Below are 22,676 nucleotides of genomic sequence, written 5' to 3' on the forward strand. Positions count from 1 at the left end.
AAAAGGAGGAGACCCGAATCCCAGGTCCTGCTGCTTACTATGAATTATGTTAGTGCTCGTTTATGGTACAGCTGGGACAGATTTTCTGTCAAAAGAGCTTCTGCTGGAAATTTTTTTTGTTCCCAAAATGTGAATGTTAAAATGGCAGGGTCCTTAAAAAATTGGGGAGTGTGGATTTTTTTTTTTGTTTGTTTTATTGTTTTGTGGGGGTTGGTGGGTTTTGGGGGGGGGAGGATGTTATTTTTTGGTTGTTTTTTTCATTATTTAGAATAAAACTTTTTTCCCACAGGAAACCTTTGTGGGAAAATACATTTATCTGCTAGCTCTAAATTAGACATTTTTGGTATTTCAGCTCCTAGAAATCTTTTGTAACCATGACTTTTGAACAAAGGAAGTGGTAGGATTTCTTAGGGGACCAGTGGGCTTGAGAATGAATCATTTAGACGCACTGATATTTGCATGTGTGTGTTTAAAGAGCTGGGAATGCCTTATGAATCTTAGCAGGCATTTGCAGTGATTGGCTGACAAATAGCACTGTTATTGTGGTGAAGGTCTAATTTTAGGATCTGTAGCATTCCTGAGTAATGATTTGACCACATAAATTCCTGTGGGTATAGTACATGCATCTTCTGGGGGATCTGGAACGCCCCAAGATGAGAAATCTTTATGTCTTTGTAGCTATAAAATACAATGTTGAGAAGACAGTGTTTTCTTAATTGTGTTTCAGCTGAAGGAATACTCCCAAAAGGCTGTGGAGATCCTCCGGACTCAAAACCACATTCTTACCAACCACCCTAACTCCAACATTTACAAGTGAGTTACTTCTGACTTTGATCCATTTCACTAAAGAGCTTTTCAGCAGCTGAGCTGTGATCCACAGGGGAATACACAATTCTTCTAGTAAAATTGTGGTGGAGGAGGGACCCCTACTGAGATTGCACGCTTCCTGCAGCTGGTCTTGGGAGAATAGCAGATTCCCTTCTGCCATCTGAAAAATGTGATGTTCTACGTGCTATCAGCAGTAGTTTGGCTTTAGCTTTTTTGCTTTCATTTGTTCAGTAAACGTTACAAAATACTAGGACCAACTGGAGAATATGGACTTGCAGAATTAAGTGTTGTGTTCTTAGTCATACCGTGGCAGTTAATAATTATAGTAAAATGTTACCTAGTGAAAAATGGTAATTTTCAATGTGCTTTAAATTGCAATGCTTCTGTTACTAAATCTGGGACTGGGGACTACAGGTAAACTAAAACTATTCTGATTGAATGGCTTGTGTTTAAAACACAGCGAATGCCAAATTAGATTGTTCAGTGTTCTTGCCCTCATTCCAGCACGCTGTCTGGGCTGGTGGAGTTTGATGGCTATTACCTGGAGAGCGATCCTTGCCTTGTCTGCAACAACCCGGAGGTGCCCTTCTGTGTAAGTAACTGCTGTTCTTAAACCCTTTCCAGTTATAGGGATCCCAAGCGTTTACAGCAGTGTGATTTGCTGTGTTTCTGAGTTTATTGGGATGTCATCATACAGGCAGCGTGTCCTTGTTTTTGTCTTCTCAGTACATCAAGCTTTCCTCCATTAAAGTGGACACGCGTTATACTACCACCCAGCAAGTGGTGAAACTAATCGGCAGCCACACCATCAGCAAAGTGACAGTGAAGATAGGAGACCTGAAACGAACCAAAATGGTCCGAACCATCAACCTCTATTACAACAACAGGACAGTGCAAGCCATAGTGGAGCTGAAAAACAAGTACGTTAGTCCATGTTTTTTGTGTGCCAGTCTCTGCATTGGACGTTACTGTTTCTACCGAGGTGCCTGGCTTCTTGTTTCAGCTAACGTTCCTTCTTGGACTGTTACTCATCACTGTCAGCCCACATTGGGTGGAATTGTTCTGAATCTTGTAAATTGTTGAACAAAAGATCCAGATTTCACCTAGAGCTTGAAATATGCCTGTAAAATTTCTCTTCGCAAACTTTGTACAAGCTCAGGTTTAAGCACCTAACTTAATTGTGTGGAAATCAGTATTAATACCAAGAGCACCTCATGGAGAGTTTCACTCAGAAAGGGATTTGGACCTTGCAGCATGTCCAGAAATGCAGAAGGCATTAACATTACTTGTTTGAAGCCATATAGTAGAATTAAAATTAAAGTTGGATCGCCTAACTCTCAGCTGTTGCTTTACCTATGAAAAATTGCTCCTTTTCAATATATTGCTCAGGCTGGAGCCAGTTCTGCTTATATGCTTTCCCTTCTTACTTCTTGAGATGTTCTCACTAGTATCAGATCTCTTTGGCTTAGGGATTAATCTGTGCCTGCCGCTTATTGCTTATTTGAAGTCTTAATCCTCTGTGACATCACAAGTGGCTGCTGTGGAGAGGATTATGATGTCACAAAGCAAGGATTCTGACTTCAGGTTGAGAATAAGCAGTGGGAGCAGATGAGATCTTTAGAAGTAAATATCCTGTTTTCATGCAAATGTCCTTACTAATAAAAAAATGGAGGTGAAAATCCCTAGAAAATGTCTGTAGAATTAAAGTTTTTCCATGAGGCATCAACAGCTCTTTAATCCTAAACAGTCTCTCTCTATGAAGAGGATAAAGGCTTAAAATGTATTTCTGGCTACATATCATGTCAATGCAGAAGCTAAGGAAACGAATCCTGGAACTGCTCTCCATTCATCCAATTTAAAGTAGATTTGGAGCTGAGACGGTTGTGTTTGGCTTCTCTTCGTACGTGGGCAGGGAGGGTACTTCCCCACTGAAAAACCGTGCTGCTTTCTTTCCTTTTCCCAGGCCGGCTCGTTGGCACAAAGCTAAAAAAGTCCAGCTGACCCCAGGCCAGGCAGAGGTGAAGATTGATTTGCCGCTGCCCATTGTGGCTTCGAACCTGATGATTGAATTTGCAGATTTCTATGAGAATTACCAGGCTTCCACGGAGACCCTGCAGTGCCCCCGGTGTAGCGCGTCCGTCCCAGCCAACCCGGGGGTGTGTGGGAACTGTGGTGAAAACGTGTACCAGTGCCACAAGTGCAGGTATGGCATCCTCGTTCCTCCCCACGGAGCCAGCGCTGGGGGTTTATGGAGCCCTTGTGCTGTTGCCTGTGTGTGATGTTCAACAAAATTCCCTGCTAGTTAAATACACGATTCTGGTTAATACAACCACACAATCAAATTAGTCGAGAAGTATAAAACAGGCTTACAGGGATTTAATGTTAATGCAGGCTAACAAAGGAAACCTGATACGACAATACTGAAAGAACACAGAAGTTTCAGATCAAGCCCTCTGAAGTTTAAACAAGAAAATTCTCAGGAGGAGGTTATTTTTGGCCTGCCTGTTCAAGGGCATGAGGCTGGAGTTCAATTATAGGATTGCAGGGGGGTTTCCCCACAGAATCCCTTGCCTTAGCGTGCTGGACGGACAGTGCTGGCTTGTCTATTCAGAGCTTTTGTTGTGCTCTCCTCATTCAGAGCAAGGCTCAGGGCATAATTTACTGTGCACTATTCAGGCTTTCACTACAGTATTATAAATCCTTCTCTTCTGTGAGTTTTGTCTCCTTATCTGATACCTCTTCCTCCCTTATTGTTGTCCCCTATGCTGTTCTAATCCTCATGGGATTCAAGGTGTTTAGCAGATTCTTTCCAAAGATCAGGCGATTCCTGCTATATTAAAAGGTTTCCACATCCCTTCTTGAATTATGGGAGCTATAAATCAGTTCGTGTCACGCTACTGTAGTCTGCAACGGGATAATAAGTATGCTGTAGTTAGTCCCACTGCAACTGGGTAAAGAGTGAAAGCTATTGAAAGCCTAGACCTTACAAACCAAAATGGTTTCCTTTTATCTGTGTTCTTGTAAAGGGCACAGTGCCCTAGTCTGACATTCTACTGGGAATTGCTGTAGTTAAAGTAGAGTTGTGAGGAACAAATTCACATCTGTTTCTGCTTTTTCTGGCCAGAATGTGGCACTGCCTCTGTAAGGATTTTTTTTTTTTTTTTTTTGTTGCATGATTTGTAGGTTTTGATTCTCATGTACCTCATGTATTTCACTTGGGGCTTCCCCAGGGCAATTTGGTAGGTTAGATGTTTTAAGGGCTATCCTCTTTTACCTACTGAGTCCATTCACAGCTTATTTCACTGCCTCAGTTACCTTGATAAAGCTCAGCTGCATTCTTGGACCTTTCTGGCTTGCCTTTCAGATCCATCAATTACGATGAGAAAGATCCCTTCCTTTGCAATGCCTGTGGGTTCTGTAAATATGCTCGCTTTGACTTCATGTTGTATGCCAAGCCTTGCTGTGCAGTGGATCCCATAGAAAATGAAGAGGATCGAAAGAAGGTGAGACTAATAGCAGATAAATTAATGAAGTGCTGTGTCCTCTGGCCAGGTCAGTGGCGTAGGGACATCAGAGGTCCATCTCTCTCAGGAGTAACACGAAAAGCAGTGCTCCTTCAAGGCTCCTCACTGACTAATGCATTCCTTATTTGCTGTCTTGCTCCACCAAATAAGTAATTCTTCAAAAGACCTAATTCAGTGCTTTACTTATAAACTGGCCTTCAAGCACTGCATCTCTTTGCCTTGCTGTACATGGGGGTGAATTTGGGTTGTACCGTGTTCTTTACCATCCCATCTGAGGAGCCCTGCTGAAGAACGAAGAACCCATTGCACTATGTGACCTGTCCCAGAGGATAAATGTGCTGAGCGTAGTGTCAGCAGAGCAGTACTCCTGGCAGAAGTGGGGTGCAGGATCACTGTTTGTTTATTTTTTTGCAAGAGAAAGGCAAGAGAGACAGAAGACTCGGAGGTTGGTGGTTGCAGTTTTGTAGAATGAAAAATTGCCTCTGAACATAAAATAAGAGTTTCCTTTCCTTTTTTATTCTTAGGCAGTAACAAATATTAACACTCTCCTGGACAAGGCTGACAGAGTGTATCACCAACTAATGGGACACCGACCGCAGCTGGAAAACCTTCTGTGTAAAGTGAATGAGGCAGCTCCTGAAAAGCCACAGGTAACAAAGGGCAGATGCATCTTGCACAGAGCTCGAGGCTGGTGAGGCACTGCCAGGAGCCACTAAAGGTCCTGCTTCAAATGCTGCTCTGCAGCCATTATTTCTGTGTGTAGCCCCCGTATATGATTCCTTTTTGTTTTCCCCTCTGTTACAGGATGAATCTGGTAGTAGTGGAGGGATAAGTTCTACCTCAGCTAGTGTGAATAGATACATACTGCAGTTAGCCCAGGAGTATTGCGGGGACTGCAAGAACTCTTTTGATGAACTTTCCAAAATCATCCAGGTACAATGTGCTTTGGTTTGAATTTGGGTCATGTGTTTCCTTCTGTTACCAGATACAGTACATATCAGAAATAGGAAGTAAGATATTGCCATTTGGCATTTAATGATGCCATTAACAATAGGTGATCAGCTGCATATTTTCAGGGAAGTAACAGAATAACAATTTCTAAAAGCCATGGTTACAATTAATTCTATGGATTTGTCACATTTCCAGTGTTAGGTTGCATGTAATGTAGACAACAAGCCTTTAACAGGGCAGATAACTGGGAGTTAGGCTGATATTTATAATGGATTTCCCAAGTCTGCCATTGACATGAAGGATTTAAAGTTTTGAGATACTTGGTTAAAAATGTTCCTCCACAGTGAAAATAACCTGTGAATGGGATTAGCGATTACGTGCTGCCTCACAGTTCCACAACTTTCATCTCTCTTTTTCTGTGTTTCCAGAAAGTGTTTGCCTCTCGAAAGGAACTCCTGGAATATGATCTCCAACAGAGAGAGGCAGCAACGAAGTCCTCGCGCACCACTGTCCAACCCACGTTTACTGCCAGCCAGTATCGTGCCTTGTCTGTTCTAGGCTGTGGCCACACATCATCAACTAAATGCTATGGCTGTGCCTCGGCTGTCACTGAACACTGCATAACGTTGCTCCGGGCTTTGGCCACCAACTCTGCCATCAGGCATATCCTCGTGTCCCAGGGCCTTATCAGAGAGCTCTTTGACTACAACTTGCGCCGGGGTGCAGCCACTATGCGGGAGGAGGTCCGTCAGCTCATGTGCCTTCTGACCAGGTTAGTGTTTCAGTGAGTCAGTGTTCGCAGCCCTCTGACTTCCAGTGAACTCTGGAAAGCCACATGCTTGTAAATCAGAAAAGGAGTAGCTTTATAGGGGAGATATCTTACATCAGCAAACTGTAGGCTGTAACTGCTTGTACAATTGTTACCAACTAAGCTGAAATCCCAGGAGCTTTTGTTATTTAGTGCGAGCACAGCATAACACTGTTCTGTTTTTTTCCTACTGGAATTAGGGACAATCCAGAGGCCACGCAACAAATGAATGACTTAATCATTGGGAAGGTTTCTGCAGCTCTGAAGGGACACTGGGCAAATCCAGACTTGGTGAGAGACTCCAGTGTTTTCTGATTTCTATTTTCTGCCCCTCTGCAACTGCTGGTGTATTCTAATCATTGCATCTTCTCTATTACCGTGGTCTATTTGTAATACAGAAGGTGTTTGTGTCTTGATAGGAATTAACATAAACATTAAAGCACAAAATGATGTGATTAGGTATGTGCCCAAGTTTCTGCAGACAATTCTGCCTCTCTTGGCTGTTGCTTGTAGCTCTCTCAGATAGGTTGCCGGTCATCCCAAATGGGCAAGGGATTAAATTTACTTAGATCAGTGTGTTTTGAACCTGTGTTTTTTTTAAACATCAGAAGGCGAAAAAGGACTGCTGCGACACCAAGACTTCTTAAGCCTTTGAACGTGTGTCTGTGTTACAGGCTAGCAGCCTCCAGTATGAAATGTTGCTGCTAACAGATTCCATCTCCAAGGAAGACAGCTGCTGGGAGCTCCGACTACGGTGTGGTGAGTTCAGACAACTAGTGTGACAGCTTTATTTTAGAATGCTGTGCCCAGGTCCAGGCACTATAGTAAAATTTTGAGGAAGGGAACTGATGCCGACTCAGCTTATGATTAGGGATAAAAATGGAGTTAGCACCAGATAGCTTTGTTTTGGGGTAGTGCATTTCTTGAAACAGGAGTGCTGAGAAATAGAAAGATGGAGGTGTAGAGGGAAGGATGGCAAAGACTCTCTTGCTGTAATACAAAAGGATTGTTTGCCATCCATGCTGCATGCAAATGTGATAGTTTTGCTTGAGGATATGAGGTCTTTCTGAACTCTAAACACTTTTAATACGCTGTATAGAGCTGGGGAGGTGTCCTCTCTGCAGATCTTAGTGGAATAAAAATTTATGTCTGTCTTTCAGCTCTCAGCCTCTTTTTGATGGCAGTGAACATCAAGACTCCAGTGGTTGTTGAAAACATCACTCTCATGTGCCTGCGCATTCTTCAAAAGCTGATCAAGCCACCTGCTCCAACCAGCAAGAAAAACAAGGTACTGCCTTAGATGCTGAGCAAAGCATCTGAAAATTTGCTGATGAAAGTCTGGCACAGTGATCTCAGTGATTAATAACTTTGTGAGGAAGCCAGGGCTTGCTTTTCCTGGTCATGGTTACTAGGAAAGCACAAGTACTGTGACTCTTGTCTTCGCAGACTGCAAATTACAGGTAACTGCTTTCCATTTTTTACTGTTCTTTTGTGGCTTTGACCACTACTGTTGAAAGCAGGACTTGTTTTTTTTCCCACTCAGATCTGAGGCACGGGGAAAGAGCTACTTCAAAGCTATGGCTTGGTTATTTTGGGCAAGCTTTTGGTGCTTTCAACAGCTTTGTAGAATCAAGTACTTTTAACTCGGATTTTTAAATGCAGAGCTACAATTCTGATAAAAATTATATTGGTTGGCTGCTCCTTGTTTGTAATTTAGGGTAACATTTGTAAGGGAGAAGGTATGTTTCTGCTTTGATCTAGCTGTCTGATAATCACAGATGGATGTCAAAGATGGGTTTACTGATATTTCAGTAGTAACTGGAGTGAGGCGTCTCTCTTAGTTCATCGTTAACAGAAACTGTATACCCTGCTGCTGTCCAAGAGCTGCATTTACCTCTCCGTGGAGCAGATGCAACCAGTGATTCACCTGCAGGAGTTACTCTTAAGGGAACAGACTGCAGCTTTCTGAAGAATCATAGAGCTTTTTTGTTTATTAGGATGTGCCTGTGGATGCTCTCACCACTGTGAAGCCTTACAGCAATGAAATCCATGCACAAGCTCAGCTGTGGCTCAAGAGGGACCCCAAAGCATCCTATGAAGCTTGGAAAAAGTGCCTCCCTGCCAGAGGTAGTCCTGTGCTTTTAACTCTGTGCAATTTCGTGAAGGAACACAGGTTTAATAAGGAATGTACTTCTGTAGAGTTGTGTTGGTTTCTGTCCCATGATGTCTGATACCATCTTCACACTTAGCTGTGTAGTTTGTAGAGATTGTAGCACTGGCTTTTCTAGGCTGTGTTGTTCAGACCCTAAGCAGAAAATGCACTGTGCCTGAAGATAAGCAGGCGAATGTGAAAAATGAAACTTGTTGCTTATTTAAAATGATACCAAGCCAACTGAAAAGCTGATTGAATTCCCTGAGAGGCTATGGGATTTGCATCTGGCTTGGAAGTGAACATAGCTCCATGCAGAAGTGAAAATGGCAGCAGAAAGAAATGAGAAGCTACTCAGCTTCTCAGCTGGAGTTCGGAGAGTTCCAGTGTGAAGATAAAAATACAATGGCAGTTTGCAGTTGATAGCTGCCAACAGTTCTCTTGAGCTGTGTTCAATATTGCAGGTATAGATGCCAATGGGAAATCTCCCAGCAAAGCTGAGCTTCACCAGCTCTACTTGTCGGAAAAATATGTCTGGAAATGGAAACAGTTCATGAGTCGCCGTGGGAAGAGAACTTGCCCTCTGGATCTCAAGCTGGGACACAACAATTGGCTGCGACAGGTAAACGTGGGTGAAGACTAGTAGGGTGCACTGGGCAGAGTAACAGTCAGAGATGACGAGCAGTGATATTTGGGGAGACTGTAACCGACTGTATCCAATCGCAAGTCAGGTTTGCAGCTTTGTTCCCTTAAAAATACTTCATCTGAACGTTTGTCCCGGAGTCTGCATGTTCTTAAACTCTGAACCTTTACTTGCCACAGTGCTCCTACCTGTCTACTCAGCTGCATTTTGACCGCTGAATTTTCATAGGTCCTGGGCAGAAGTTTTTCTTCTTGTGTATATGGATTAGTATGTCACCTACACAGTGCATTGTGTAAACATTTTGGTGGCAAGCAAAGTAGGCTTTCTCACAGAATCAAGTGTTTGGAAGAGCAGGGGAACACTGCCACCAGGTCACCAAACTGTCCTAATGTACGCTGTGCCTTTTTGTTTATTTTGTTTATCTGTGCACATCAGATGATACTGTCTTCCAATGCTCTTGCCTTAGGTGCTGTTTACTCCTGCCACTCAAGCTGCGAGGCAGGCTGCGTGTACTATTGTGGAAGCTCTGGCTACCATCCCCAGCCGCAAACAGCAGGTCCTTGATCTCCTGACGAGGTATTTCTGTGTTGCCACACTTGGCAGCTCCGGGATTATTTTTCTTTAATTCCCATGAGAATCTCTTCCTCCTTCCAATTTTTCTCACACCTCTCCCTTGTATACCTCTGGTTCGCAGGTCTCTTTGGGCTGGATTCTAAAACTTAATTAGCTTGGGATAGTATAGATTGAGAGAGACTTTTTTTTTTTTGCTGCCTGGCAATAAGCTACTGCAGCTCTGTACTTTTTCCAGGGGTAAGCAGGTGGTGTTCAGCTTTGTGGACATTTCCCCTGCCTCTTAGACAGCAAAATAATCAGGTGAACTCTCTTCCAACTCCTGTGACATAACTTACCCCGATTGATGCTAGTAGCACATTTGGGGAGCTCCTTTTTGGGACAAAATACCACTTCAGCCATCAAGTAATGAATAACAATTATGTTGTTGGCTAGGAGGACAACAGGGAGGATAGATTTGGGGAGGCTTTTTCTTTCTTTCCGTGGTGTCCTTAAGCTGTGAATACCTCTAGTTCTGTGAAGTGGTTGTCAGCTTGTGTTTCTCTCCACTAGTTACCTGGATGAGCTGAGCGTTGCTGGCGAGTGTGCCGCCGAGTACCTGGCACTGTATCAGAAACTCATCAAACCAGCCCACTGGAAGGTCTACCTGGCAGCCAGAGGAGTTCTGCCCTATATTGGCAGCCTCATCACTAAGGTATGGACATGTATGGAGGAGCTAGGGAGCAACAGAAAGCTTGTCTCTGACCTGTCAGTTTGGCTTTTTTGCTTTGAAATCTTCATCTCTTCTTCATTCAGTGCTCTGTTGCTGACCCTTGCCAGGTTTAGGAAGTTCACACTTCTGCACTGTTGTCTCTGAACAGTGCTTTGAGCCCCAGCTGTAGCATTCCTCAGCGCAAACTGCCTGGTACACTTTCATTAACTACTCTGGGGGCAGCTATGCCAAGGGTATAAATATTGCTACACTGACTTGGCACCAGGTCCGAGCTGGAAGCTGTCTTAGCTGCCAGCCTGGACTCCGAAAGCCCTTAATGACAAGGGAGGATTAGGTGTGCTACCATTCCCTGAGTGTGAGTGGCAGCCTCTTGCAGAAGCACCACGTTTAAGTTGCAGTCTTCAGAGTGTTAGGTCTTACGAGTTTTCTGTGGTGATCCCTGGTGCACTCCAAAGAGGCAGATGACACCCTCTGTGTTAATGGGGGCCTTGACGCCATCACAGAGGGCCGCCAGAGCAAAGCAGTGATGATAGGTAGGCGTAGGGAGAAAATGAGGAGTTTGGGGTGGGTTTTCTCTCCTCTCCCCATTCCCTCCCTGCTGCTGCGCTGCAGTTTTGGTTTCTCTGTGGCTGGCTGTTTCTTCACCATGTTCCTTTGCACTCTGTGGTAGACACTTGCCAGCTAGTCATTATTGGCATTGCAGTTTCTTGTCCTAATAAGCTTGTCAATTATTTTCAGGAAATAGCTCGTTTACTTGCCTTGGAGGAAGCAACACTCAGCACTGATTTGCAGCAGGGATATGCCTTGAAGAGTCTCACAGGTATTTGGTGTCATCGATGCAAGTTCTGTAGTAGGATTAGAGATGGGGTGATCATTGTTCTGTAACAGCATGTAGCAGCATTTCAAAAAGATGTGATTTGGTGTTTTGCAGTCATCAGCACTGGATTTTTGCCATCAATTTAGCACTTAACCCCTAAATGGATTTTTCCTTTTTTTTTTTTTTTTATCAGTTTGAGTTTTTAGTTACTTGAACTGTGGTAACGTGTTATCAGCAAACTTCATCATACCACTTATCCATGTCATTGCATTTATTGTACAGTATAATTCCTGGGACCATTGCAAACACTGCAACCTGTGGTTTCCTACCTACTTATTCTATGGTAGCTTTTCTTTTTTGAATCATCTAGGGTATACTTTTTTCAAAAACTTGTTGGAAATGAAAATACGTCATTAACTAGGTCATTCTTTTTTGTATCCTCTTCCATGTTCTTCAAAAATTAATGGACTAATTCATAAAGCCTGGCTTCTTGCAAGAAAAATCATGTTGATAAATATGTCAGGAGAAGGAATCCAAGTGTTTGCTGATTCTTTACTTTATTATAGAGCGACCAATCTGGTGATGTAACTGATAAGTCACATACCACGCTTGCTGTCGCATCATCAGAGCTAGCTTAAATATTAGAAGGGGAGCAGTCATCTGCTCTTGAAATATCTTGCAACGGAAAAATGTCCAAAAGTGCCGAATTTTGTATCAAGCACTTAGAAAACTCCTTATACCCTTTCCTCATTCCCTCACCGCGGTCCCATACGGTATAATTTCCAAGGCAGCTCTCACAGGCCAGGGTTTTACCTCCAACCATTCCTTTCATGGAAGTGAGCTTTAAACCACAGACTGACAATGGGAGTTGTAACAAGCCATTTCATTGTGCTGCTTTTATGATACTGTGCCCTGTTTGCTGGCCACATGACATTTAGGGCTAACAAATCCAACTCTTCCTCCCGCTTCTGAATATCTCATTGCTTTATAGGTCTTCTCTCTTCCTTCGTGGAGGTGGAGTCCATCAAACGGCACTTCAAAAGCCGCCTGGTGGGTACCGTCCTGAATGGGTACCTGTGTTTGAGGAAGTTAGTGGTACAGAGAACAAAGCTGATCGATGAAACCCAGGACATGCTGCTGGAGATGCTGGAGGATATGACAACAGGTAAAGCCACTTCGATTCCATAAATCCGGGGTTTGGGTCAGCCAGGATGAAAAAACAGATAGTTACAGCCACACAAAGAACTTATTTCTAAAAGATTACTGTAGTGAAGGGTATTTTTATGGCTTGGACCTTTCAGTATTTCCTTTTGGCACAGAAGAGGTAAATAACATTCCTGGAGTCGTCTCTTATTTTCCAGGAATTTAAGCCTCCTCCTTTTTATGGGATTGCTTTACTGCAGCCCAAGCATGCAAAGAGTTTTCCTAGTAAATGTACCAATAAATAGCTTTTCATCTTTTAAGCAGTGGATATGCAAAAGAAGAGGGCACCAAAGTCTGGTGCTTTATTGCAGATGGATTTATTGTGTATGCCGAGTTAAAATGGAACCTGAAGAATTGACTCCTGTGTCTTTTTTAATACTTCTGTTTCTTGGCAGGCACAGAATCTGAAACCAAGGCATTTATGGCGGTGTGTATAGAGACTGCAAAACGCTACAGCCTCGATGACTACAGGACTCCAGTCTTCATCTTTGAGAGACTGTGCAGTATTATCTATCCTGTAAGTATAGAGACGGCTGTAGCATTGCTTATAAAGTTAGACTTCTTAAATAGATGTATTTGCTTGCATTTTGGGAAAAACCCAATAATGTCTACAATGATGATTTAATATTAGCCAGTGTAGAACTGTAGTAATATGATATCCCATCTTAGGGTTTCAGTATTCAAGTTCCCTGCTGTGGCATGCTCTGTGCAGAAGAGCAGAACCAGCAGTATTGTTTCATGCTGAGGAATTTGCTCACTAATGATACTAGAGATCCTCTAAATGCCACATGTGTGACAGTGTACCCCAGGATGCACCAGGGACGACAGGGCTGAAGGTTTAGGGACATCCTGTCACTGGCTACCATAAAAATGTAGGAGTGGGAACATGGTTAGAGGAAAACTTACTCTGTCTGTGCTGCTGTTCTTTAGGAAGAGAACGAAGTGACAGAGTTCTTTGTAACTCTGGAGAAAGATCCCCAGCAGGAAGACTTCTTACAGGGCAGAATGCCGGGAAATCCCTACAGCAGTAACGAGCCTGGCATTGGGCCACTCATGAGGGACATCAAGAACAAAATCTGTCAGGACTGTGACCTGGTAGCTCTGCTGGAGGATGACAGTGGAATGGAGGTGAGAGTGCACAAGTGTGGATTTCTCCCACAGATGCGTGGGGACGCCATTTCTAGGCAGCTGGTGAGTGCTGGAATGGTGATGCAATGTCAGCTTGTCTTGACTTTTTATTTTCTCCCTTTCAGCTTTTGGTGAACAATAAGATCATCAGTTTGGATCTGCCTGTGGCTGAGGTCTACAAGAAGGTGTGGTGTCCCACTAATGAGGTGTGTGTTATCTTCATATATGTTAACCGCACAAAGCACCTGTCCTTGATATTAAAAAAATGAAAAGAAAAAAAAAAATCACAAAGTCAGGATTTATTTTCTGGCATATAATTTCTTGGGTATAATTGCTCAGCACCTTTTTGTGCTCTCTTAGGATAGACCATTGCTCAATTCTGCAACATAAGTGATTTAAAAGCACATAATGCTGAGGTGAGCATATTGAACTTACCCATGTAGCGTATCAGATACGTGAACTGTCATCTTGAGGAACAAACTTTCTTACATTCCTTTGGGGAAATAGCTGAACTTTGTGTCACCGCCTTTCAAAGCACATTTCACACTCCATCTGCACGTGACAGTTTAATGTGTGTGTACACACAAGGACACCAGATTGCTCCATCAATCTGCGCTTCAGAGGTGAACCCAAGTTATTTATGCAGAGCGATCATCCAGCATTTCTCCATATTACTTTGCACTTTTGCTCTTGTGCTTTTCATGTAGGGATCTCAAGAACTTGACAGATTTTCTTCGCCCAGTTTGCTCTTAGCAGTGTTGCCTGTTTTTCAGATGAAGAAATGGACCCCGTAGTCTTAAGGGACTAGTCCACTGTATCACAGTATGCTTGTTCCAGAGGTGGATGTGGTCCAGAACAAGCTCTTCCCTTCCTTTTCTTGTAGCCACTACAATAAACTCCCACTGAGAAGGAATCCATCAGCCTAAGTCTTGCCCATTACAAATACGTTCTTTAGAGGCACTGCTCGTAGCACTTGGGATCGTAAAAAAAAAAAGACTGATCTGCTCAACATTTCTTGTTCATTCCTCATTTACTCTTGGGTTGCAGTCACCTTTGACTGAAACCTTGGTTTCCTGAAACTACTTGCTGTGCTTGTGGGGAAGAATTCAAACAGAACACCTGTTTTCAGTGAATTACGGTAAGGGGAATGATTTTTATCAAGTTTTATTTAAGTAAAAAAGAGCCTTCTGTGCTGCAAAATCAAGCCTAAAGCTAGGTGACAGTGATAATTTTTTAGGAAGGTCCCAACTTGGATAGGGAAGTGAGGTGCTGATCTTAATCTGTGAATTCTACTTTGAACTCTGATGAAGTTCCTGAGGGAAATCACGGCAGGTGCTGCCTGCCAGCGCGCTCGGAGCGGCGAGGTGCCGTCCCGGTGAGATGCTGAGCTGGAGGCGGCGGGCGGCTCTCCCGGGATGCAGTGCTGATGGTGAAAGGCAGAGTTTGCTCAGCGTTCCTGTCGATGAACAGCTTTGAGCTGTCTCCCTTTGTGTGCACCTCCGCAAAGCACTTCTGGAGCTGCGGCTCACGTTCCCTAGGAAATAGACAGGCGCACAAGAACGCAACCTCGGGCCCCTTTTTGTTTCCCTTGTCTCTCACCGGCTTTTTTTTGTTCATCTGCCATTTTACCAGGGCCCCTGTGGTGTTAATTGCTGGTCTCTAGCGTGGCCTTTGAGCAGATCTTCCCCCCGGGGCTTTCCCTGTGCTTATGTATTTGCTGTGACATTAAGCACTGCTTATTCCACATTAGGCTTAGTGCGCTCTCTGACAGGTTTTCTCTCGCAAGGTCTCCTGCTCCCAAATCTGGGATTTTTCTTTTCTGCTTTTTATTCAGACCTATGGATTAAAATGGAAAGTTTAGTGATATGCTGTCAGTATTTCCAGCTGGAAACGCATCTGGAAAACTAGCCCTTTCCCAGAGTAAAAACACAGCTTGTGCTTCAGTGGGTTTGGCTGTATCATTTTAGTAATATACTGTCTTACTGAAAGCTCATTAAATTGCCTTTTACTCCTCCTCTTCCATTTTCCATCACTGCAGATCTTATCTAATTGAAAGCACTCATCCAATTAGCCTCTCCTGCTTCTTTTACTGGGCTGTGCCTGGTCGCTGTGTTTCCCAGGTATGCTGTGCAATACCCTCAGAGGAAAGCTTGCTGTGGAAAGCAGGCGTTTCTCTGTGGATGAACATATTTTGCTTGGCTAGATCTTTCACTGGTGCTAAAGGAAACTGTTGGAGGAGATGTAAGGAGGAAGAGACTGTTTATTACCAGCCTGTCAATCTAATGGGCAATGCCAGGAAAAGCTGGACAGACCAATAGATGAGTTACTGATATTTTTGCAGGTGGTGGCTTTAGTGTTGGTTTTAATTCATCTCAGGGAGGGGAGAATGAGGGAGTGAAAGGTTTCTGTGTGTTGCCATCCGCAGTCAAAACAGCACAAAGGAGACATGAAACTGGAGTGCCTGTTACACACTGTAATGAGAACTGGACTTGTATATAAGTGTCCACAGAGTTATAGTTGATAAAATGCTCTCCTCTCTTGCAGGGGGAGCCGATGAGGATCATCTACCGCATGCGAGGGTTACTAGGAGATGCAACTGAGGAATTCATCGAGTCTCTCGACTCCACTACTGGTAATGCACTTGTCTCCTGAAAGCTGGGATTAGATTTGGAATCTGAGGTTCACTGCAGAGCAGTGACAGTATTATCCTTACAGCAGTGAGCTTGATGTCGACTGACGTTGCTTTTGCCACATTTACCTGCTTCACCTAGAGTGGAGGAGCATTTTAACAACGCTTTTAAGTCTATACTTTAAATGCAAACACTTGCATGGCACAGGACCATTCTGTCTGGCCCTTGCTTGTAATTCTTTTCAAATTTGACACAGCTGAAGTGACTTGAACTGCTGGTAAATGTGTCCTACTGTACTCTCTGTTTTTGCTTCACTGTTTTGTCCCCTATGGGCTGCACAAGCTTGCCATATTGTAACTGCTTCTTCTCTTCACAAACTTTGTCTGTCCTATAGATGAAGAGGAGGATGAGGAAGAAGTTTACAAGATGGCGGGTGTCATGGCCCAGTGTGGAGGCTTGGAGTGCATGCTCAACAGGCTGACAGGAATCAAGGACTTCAAACAGGGCCGGCACCTCTTAACCGTGAGTCTCAGCTTCTGTCCTTCAGGGTCAGGAGTTATGTGCTGGAAAATGCCACAAATGTTAGTGAAGTTTAATTGTCTTGTGTAACAGTTTAAGTGTTGGAGCAGAGGTTTCGATTCACTAATTAATGAAAACCTGAGAAATTTCTTTTTCCTTCTCCCATTCCTCTTGATTAACAATTCTTTACAAAGACTCGGAAGTATGTAGAAGCTAATAAGTTGGTAAGGCTAAATCCTATCTTGAGGAGTTGGTAAGGCTAAATCCTATCTTGAGGAGTTGGTAAGGCTAAATCCTATCTTGCAGAGTGATTGTTTTCTGCCTTGTCCTTACTTGAAAACCAAAGCTGTCCTAAGTTTAATATTGGTGTAAAAATCTGGCTTGTACTTTACCCCAGAAGTCTGGAAACCAGCTATATTGTTGGATGCTTTTAGTTTCAGCAAAATTCTCCTACTCATTTTGAAGGTACTGTAGAGAATGCATTCTTTGTATTTTGTAGGTGCTGTTAAAACTGTTTAGTTACTGTGTGAAGGTGAAGATAAATCGTCAGCAGTTGGTCAAGCCAGAGATGAACACTTTGAATGTCATGCTGGGAACTCTTAACTTGGTAAGGACAACTTGGACTTTCATAAAGTGTTTTTCATGGACTCCAATGAATTTAAACTACCTCTGACTGTCATGCTGCCTTATGACAATTACAAGAGATCTGAAATATTGCTGGACTGGCAGTGTAAATTATCTGTTAGCCATTCCTTATCTGTTAGCGAGCGGAAGTGTGTGGATCAATTAAACCAGTTACTGCTGGTGTTACAGTAACTGCTGCCATCTTCTCCAGGCTCTGGTGGCTGAGCAGGAGAGTAAGGACAGCGGAGGAGCAGCTGTGGCAGAACAAGTGCTTAGTATAATGGAGATCATACTGGATGAATCCAACGCAGAACCTCTGAGCGAGGACAAGGTGAGTGCCTGGGGCTCAGTGCACAAATGGAAATGTTGACTGGGATTCAAGGCTTGCAAATAGCTTGTTACAGTGATGCTGGGCTTCGGGAGCTGAAGAAGAGTGCTAAATGGGAGTCCAACCCTTGTTACGCTTGCTGGCATGTCTTAGCAGGCCTTGGAGGTAGGGCAAGAGGAGTGCCCTGAACCAAAAGCACTGCGAGGCTGCTTTTGGATGATTCTTGCTCAGTCGGGGTGGGGGTTATTAGCCCTGTTTGGATCCCTTCCTTGCTGCTTTGGGCCACTGGCCAGTGAGAGACAAGAAAAGACACAGCTCTGCCTTGTGTTCATGAGTGTTTTCGTACATGTTGAAAACATGATTGATTTTCCAGCTAATTGAGGATAAAAACAGTATCTCGACTACACTGAGAACGAGAAGAGTTTCTTGGTCATCTTTTGAAACTGTTGGTGTATAGGAATCTGACTTCCTTTGGGCTGGAATTTCTAGACCTTCTTGACTAGCAAATTCTTTAATAGTAAGTGGAAGAAGTCAGCTGTCAGCTAGAGGAGTTGTTGCAGCCATTCCATGAGACATTTGGGAATGAGGCAGGGTATTGTTCTTCATCAGGGTCTAGAGCTCTAATCCTTCAAGACTGGAGTATCTACCAGCTACTAGAGGGAGGGTTTTCTTGAACGTTGTAGATTTATTCCTGAACACAGATCGTGATCTTCTTCCTTTGCAGGGTAACCTCCTCCTAACCGGTGACAAAGATCAGCTGGTCATGTTGCTTGACCAGATCAACAGCACTTTTGTCCGTTCCAATCTCAGTGTCTTGCAAGGCTTGTTACGCATCATCCCTTACCTGTCCTTCGGGGAAATGGAGAAAATGCAGATTCTGGTTGATCGATTCAAGCCCTACTGTAACTTTGATAAGTATGTTTTCATATTCCATCTAAAAGCATGTGAAATCAGTTGTACTGACAAGTCTATACCTTTTTTTTCTCACTGATCCTTACTTCAGTGTAATGCAAAGCTTCAGAGATTCCTGGTGCATAAGCTTAATTTCCTATTTCACTTCTAAGCCGTTTTTAAAAGAAATCTTTGAGCGTGTAGCTCGAGAAATAGGGCTTTAGAGTATATTCTGAGATGACAAGGGCCTGAGTAGCTTTTCTGAGTCTCTGAGCTGGAGTAGGTACGTGCGTTCAGCGGTAATGTAATGAGAATTATAGGCAGGGTTTTTTGGAGAGCTTCCAAGTTACCATTTCTTGTCTTCGTTCAGGTATGATGAGGAGCACAGCGGAGATGATAAAGTTTTCCTAGACTGCTTCTGTAAAATAGCAGCGGGGATAAAGAACAACAGCAACGGCCATCAGCTGAAAGATCTCATCCTTCAGAAAGGAATTACGCAGAATGCCCTTGACTACATGAAAAAGCACATTCCCAGTGCAAAGAAGTAAGAGTCACTACTTAATGTATGTGATTGTCCTGAACATCCTTTCTCATTTTGTCACCACGACAGTCTTCCAAGAAAGCTGTTAACAAATCCACATTCAGAAGCATTTAGGCTTGGTACAGCTGTGATGCAGAGGGTCTGAGACAGTGCTACTGTGGGGATGGGCTAAAAAGCCTGTTATCTTCCCATCTGATACCCACCCGAGCTGGTTTCTTGGGTATCACGATGCTTGTGTTTCCTGCCTGGTCCTTACCTATTGCACTGTAACAGAGCTTTTGCTATTGATGGCCAGCTCATGAACATAAAACAAATCCCAAGTTGACACTGTGGCTGTTAGCGTGCACAACATGGAAGTGTGAATGTCACTTCTTTAATTAATGGAGGAGGGACACGGGGGGAAGGGTGCTTGTCTTGCCTGCAGCCTGCGCTCTGCAAGCTGTGCTGCTGGCTGACCGCCAAGCGCCTTTTCGGGACGGGTGACTGCCCTTCAGCTGCTGCCTCTTGTTTTCTGTGCAGTTTGGATGCAGACATATGGAAGAAATTCTTATCACGACCTGCGCTTCCTTTTATCCTGCGCCTGCTCCGTGGGCTTGCCACGCAGCACCCTGCTACGCAGGTAAGGAGACTGTTCTGAAAGCCAAGTAGGATATGGCTGGCTTGTTAGGCTGCTTTTTGTGGCTGTAGCTAAGCAGTTATTTCTATAGTAGTTGATTCTGTGCTGGTTTTTGTTGGACTTGGAGAGACGCACCAGCTTCAGGTATCATCTGCTAGTCTGGAAAAGTCAAGAGGGCAGAGATTTTAACTTCAATATCTTCTCACTCTGTGAGATTAACACACCAATGTGAAGAGAAGGTAATTTAGGACTGTGAACTGTGAAGTATTGATAGGCTTTTCCGGGCCTGATTGTTGTTTTAAGAACGCTCTTATCCCACACCCCACCTGACCTCTTAATAACGGCCAGTGTAGAGGCAGATTGCCCCAGTCTCCTACACAGTTTCAGGGTCCAGTGTCCCTCACGTAGGAGCATCAAAGAAGAAAGTAAGACACTTGGCAAAAATTGTTGCAGATTGGTGCTTCTTCTCAGCTGTCGTGGGTGGGATTAGAGGGAATAGTTACTGTCATGCACACCCTTTTTCTGAAGAAAGTGCTGTGTTTTGATCCCCGTTAGGTGCTGATAGGCACAGACTCAATTACCAACCTGCACAAACTGGAGCAGGTGTCTAGTGATGAAGGGATCGGGACGTTAGCAGAGAATCTTCTGGAGGCACTAAGGGAACATCCAGAGGTGAATAAGAAGATTGATGCTGCCCGGAAGGAGACACGTGCAGAGAAGAAGCGTATGGCCATGGCAATGAGACAGAAGGCCTTGGGCACTCTGGGGATGACGGTAATGTCTGTTTGCACTGACGGCAGCCTAGTGATCTAGTGATCTTTTATTTCTGTCTTGCTAAAACTGCCACACAAGGAATTGTGTAAAATGATTTATTGACAAATATTGCAGAGCTCGAGCCCACGGTTTGCCTGGTGCTGCTGGGAGAGTAAATATGGTTGCTAATAGCAGGCTGGGAAATGGGGCGGGCATTCCTGTCACAGCAGTGGGGATGGTGGTGTTCATCATTGTCTTTTTAACCTGCTTGAGTTGTTCTCTCTTTCAGACAAATGAGAAGGGTCAGGTAGTGACCAAGACTGCGCTGCTTAAACAGATGGAGGAGCTTATAGAGGAACCAGGTCTGACTTGCTGCATCTGCCGGGAAGGATACAAGTTTCAGGTAAAGTGAGCTACGTTTGCAAATCCCTCTCACCAGCTGAGGGGACTCACTGGTGTCCGACTGCACGAGGCTTGATGTGTTGGCTCTGGGAGATGAGGAAATCTCAAGATTTGGTTCTTGAGATCAGTAATTCCAGAGGTGGTTGGGAAGAGGAAGTGTGTTTCTAGTGAAAGCTGGAAAAAAGATTTTCTCAATATAAGTTTGACGTAGGAATGGGGAGAGATGAAGTTCAGCGCAGCATTGAAATGCTACGAGGTGTGAATGGTCTCCAACAGAGCTGTTGTGTCATTGCAGCCTACGAAAGTCCTCGGTATTTATACTTTCACCAAACGCGTTGCACTAGAGGAGTTTGAGAACAAGCCCCGAAAACAACAGGGATACAGCACAGTCTCTCACTTCAACATTGTCCACTACGATTGTCACCTTGCAGCTGTAAGGTACGGTCTGGTCACAAGCTGGGTAGTGGTGGCTGATGTTGTTTTCCAAGGTGGTTCCTGAACGTGACACTTGACCTTGTAACTCAGGATGGGTTTGCTTGTGAGTTGGTCACTTTGCAGCCTGGAGAGAGTTGCGGGCTGTTGTGCTCTGCTTTAATGGGCCAAATAGAGGTCAGGCCTGGACACTGAAAAGTGAACTCCATAGTTTAAAGAAGCTGTGGAATTGTCAATTTTTTGACGATTTCTTAGACAAGAGCTTGCATACTTCTAACTTGCCTGGGTGTGGCTTGCTTTCTCAATGCAGACTTGCTCGTGGCCGTGAAGAATGGGAGAGTGCAGCCCTACAAAATGCCAACACCAAGTGTAATGGGCTCCTGCCAGTCTGGGGACCTCATGTGCCAGAGTCTGCTTTTGCTACTTGCCTAGCACGGTGAGTAGGAAAAGTTCCTTCTTGAGCTGTTTTGTGTTTGGGAAGGTGAGTCAGTACGTTACCACAGAAGCATGCTAGTTTCAAACTATGGAATCAAAGATGATGGCAGCTAAATCTTAGTAAACCTGAGCCATTTCAGATTCTACTGTCAAGAGAATGTCTCCTGAAAAAGTACAGGTGTCTGTTTGCTTCTTGGCTTCATATAAGTAGATACGTTCATCACCCCGTTAGCCCCCAGTCACTCCTGAAGATGCAGTGTGCAGTGGGTTCATGGGTGCTTTACAAAAGAAACCTGTCTGTCCCCAACGGGTGGGTTCCTTTGTGTAGATTTCCGAAGCTCTGTTGGATGGCAGTGAGTTACAGGAGCCTGACCACTTCCCTAGAGCAGAGACGGTTCATCCTGTGGCCAGTGCTCTGGTCCACCCTGTGCTGGGTTTGCACAGTCACATCAGAAATCGGGGGTGTAACATCTTTAATGTATTTCAGCCAGGGAGCTGCATCCCAGGCCCTGGTCATGGGAAAATAGTATTGATGAGTGTGTATGTGTATGCAGATGGAATTGGATTTGCCAGAGTAAGCTGAGAGTCTCCCTTTGGGGAGGTTAGTCAAAGGTGGCAGTGCTTGCATTTTTGTGTCCTGTTCATTCTTTAAAGCTTTTCTGTGAGATACTAGCTCAGATTCTGAGCTATGGTGTGGAAGAAGAAACTGTATTAAAGTTTTGTAAAGGGTTTTTACTAAAGTAACACTTACTGCTGTTTTTCAGGCACAACACGTACCTCCAGGAGTGCACAGGGCAGCGGGAACCCACCTACCAGCTCAATGTCCATGACATTAAACTGCTGTTCCTCCGTTTTGCGATGGAGCAATCATTCAGCGTCGATACTGGAGGAGGAGGAAGGGAGAGCAACATACACCTCATTCCATACATAATCCACACGGTGCTCTACGTCCTCAACACGTCAGTACCTTTCTCTTAGTAACGCCTGCCTTCCGCTCTTTGTCTCAGAAAGGTCTAGAAGGGCTCTGTACGTGTATGTGGCAAGAATGGGGGAAAATCACACAAAAGTTTTAGGAGGAACCAAATTGCACATTTTAAGCAGACTGTTACAGGTTTATGTTGTTCGGGGTGAAGCATTGCTGCCTGAACATGCACAATAACAGGGAACCTATT

At 44.1% G+C, this 22,676-nt stretch overlaps 1 protein-coding gene across 5 annotated transcripts in view; it reads left to right on the top strand.

Moving 5' to 3' along the window:
- UBR4 (ubiquitin protein ligase E3 component n-recognin 4) overlaps positions 1-22,676 on the top strand; it is a 78,134-nt gene that overhangs the window by 48,207 nt on the left and 7,251 nt on the right. For all 5 annotated transcript variants that reach the window (XM_074847930.1, XM_074847931.1, XM_074847932.1 and 2 more), the window contains 32 exons: positions 728-813; positions 1,333-1,420; positions 1,555-1,748; positions 2,792-3,031; positions 4,193-4,331; positions 4,877-5,002; positions 5,157-5,285; positions 5,732-6,075; positions 6,312-6,402; positions 6,786-6,870; positions 7,272-7,399; positions 8,109-8,238; positions 8,725-8,882; positions 9,370-9,479; positions 10,026-10,167; positions 10,924-11,005; positions 11,994-12,167; positions 12,601-12,722; positions 13,136-13,333; positions 13,459-13,539; positions 15,878-15,965; positions 16,358-16,485; positions 16,982-17,089; positions 17,318-17,437; positions 18,159-18,349; positions 18,696-18,869; positions 19,386-19,485; positions 20,038-20,256; positions 20,525-20,638; positions 20,933-21,075; positions 21,380-21,505; positions 22,269-22,463. In XM_074847930.1, the coding sequence (XP_074704031.1) occupies positions 728-813; positions 1,333-1,420; positions 1,555-1,748; positions 2,792-3,031; positions 4,193-4,331; positions 4,877-5,002; positions 5,157-5,285; positions 5,732-6,075; positions 6,312-6,402; positions 6,786-6,870; positions 7,272-7,399; positions 8,109-8,238; positions 8,725-8,882; positions 9,370-9,479; positions 10,026-10,167; positions 10,924-11,005; positions 11,994-12,167; positions 12,601-12,722; positions 13,136-13,333; positions 13,459-13,539; positions 15,878-15,965; positions 16,358-16,485; positions 16,982-17,089; positions 17,318-17,437; positions 18,159-18,349; positions 18,696-18,869; positions 19,386-19,485; positions 20,038-20,256; positions 20,525-20,638; positions 20,933-21,075; positions 21,380-21,505; positions 22,269-22,463 (4,553 nt within the window). The remainder of the gene's footprint in view (positions 1-727; positions 814-1,332; positions 1,421-1,554; positions 1,749-2,791; positions 3,032-4,192; positions 4,332-4,876; positions 5,003-5,156; positions 5,286-5,731; positions 6,076-6,311; positions 6,403-6,785; positions 6,871-7,271; positions 7,400-8,108; positions 8,239-8,724; positions 8,883-9,369; positions 9,480-10,025; positions 10,168-10,923; positions 11,006-11,993; positions 12,168-12,600; positions 12,723-13,135; positions 13,334-13,458; positions 13,540-15,877; positions 15,966-16,357; positions 16,486-16,981; positions 17,090-17,317; positions 17,438-18,158; positions 18,350-18,695; positions 18,870-19,385; positions 19,486-20,037; positions 20,257-20,524; positions 20,639-20,932; positions 21,076-21,379; positions 21,506-22,268; positions 22,464-22,676) is intronic.

This window comes from Strix aluco, chromosome 22, assembly GCF_031877795.1.
Source record: "Strix aluco isolate bStrAlu1 chromosome 22, bStrAlu1.hap1, whole genome shotgun sequence".
NCBI classification, from domain to species: Eukaryota; Metazoa; Chordata; class Aves; order Strigiformes; family Strigidae; genus Strix; species Strix aluco.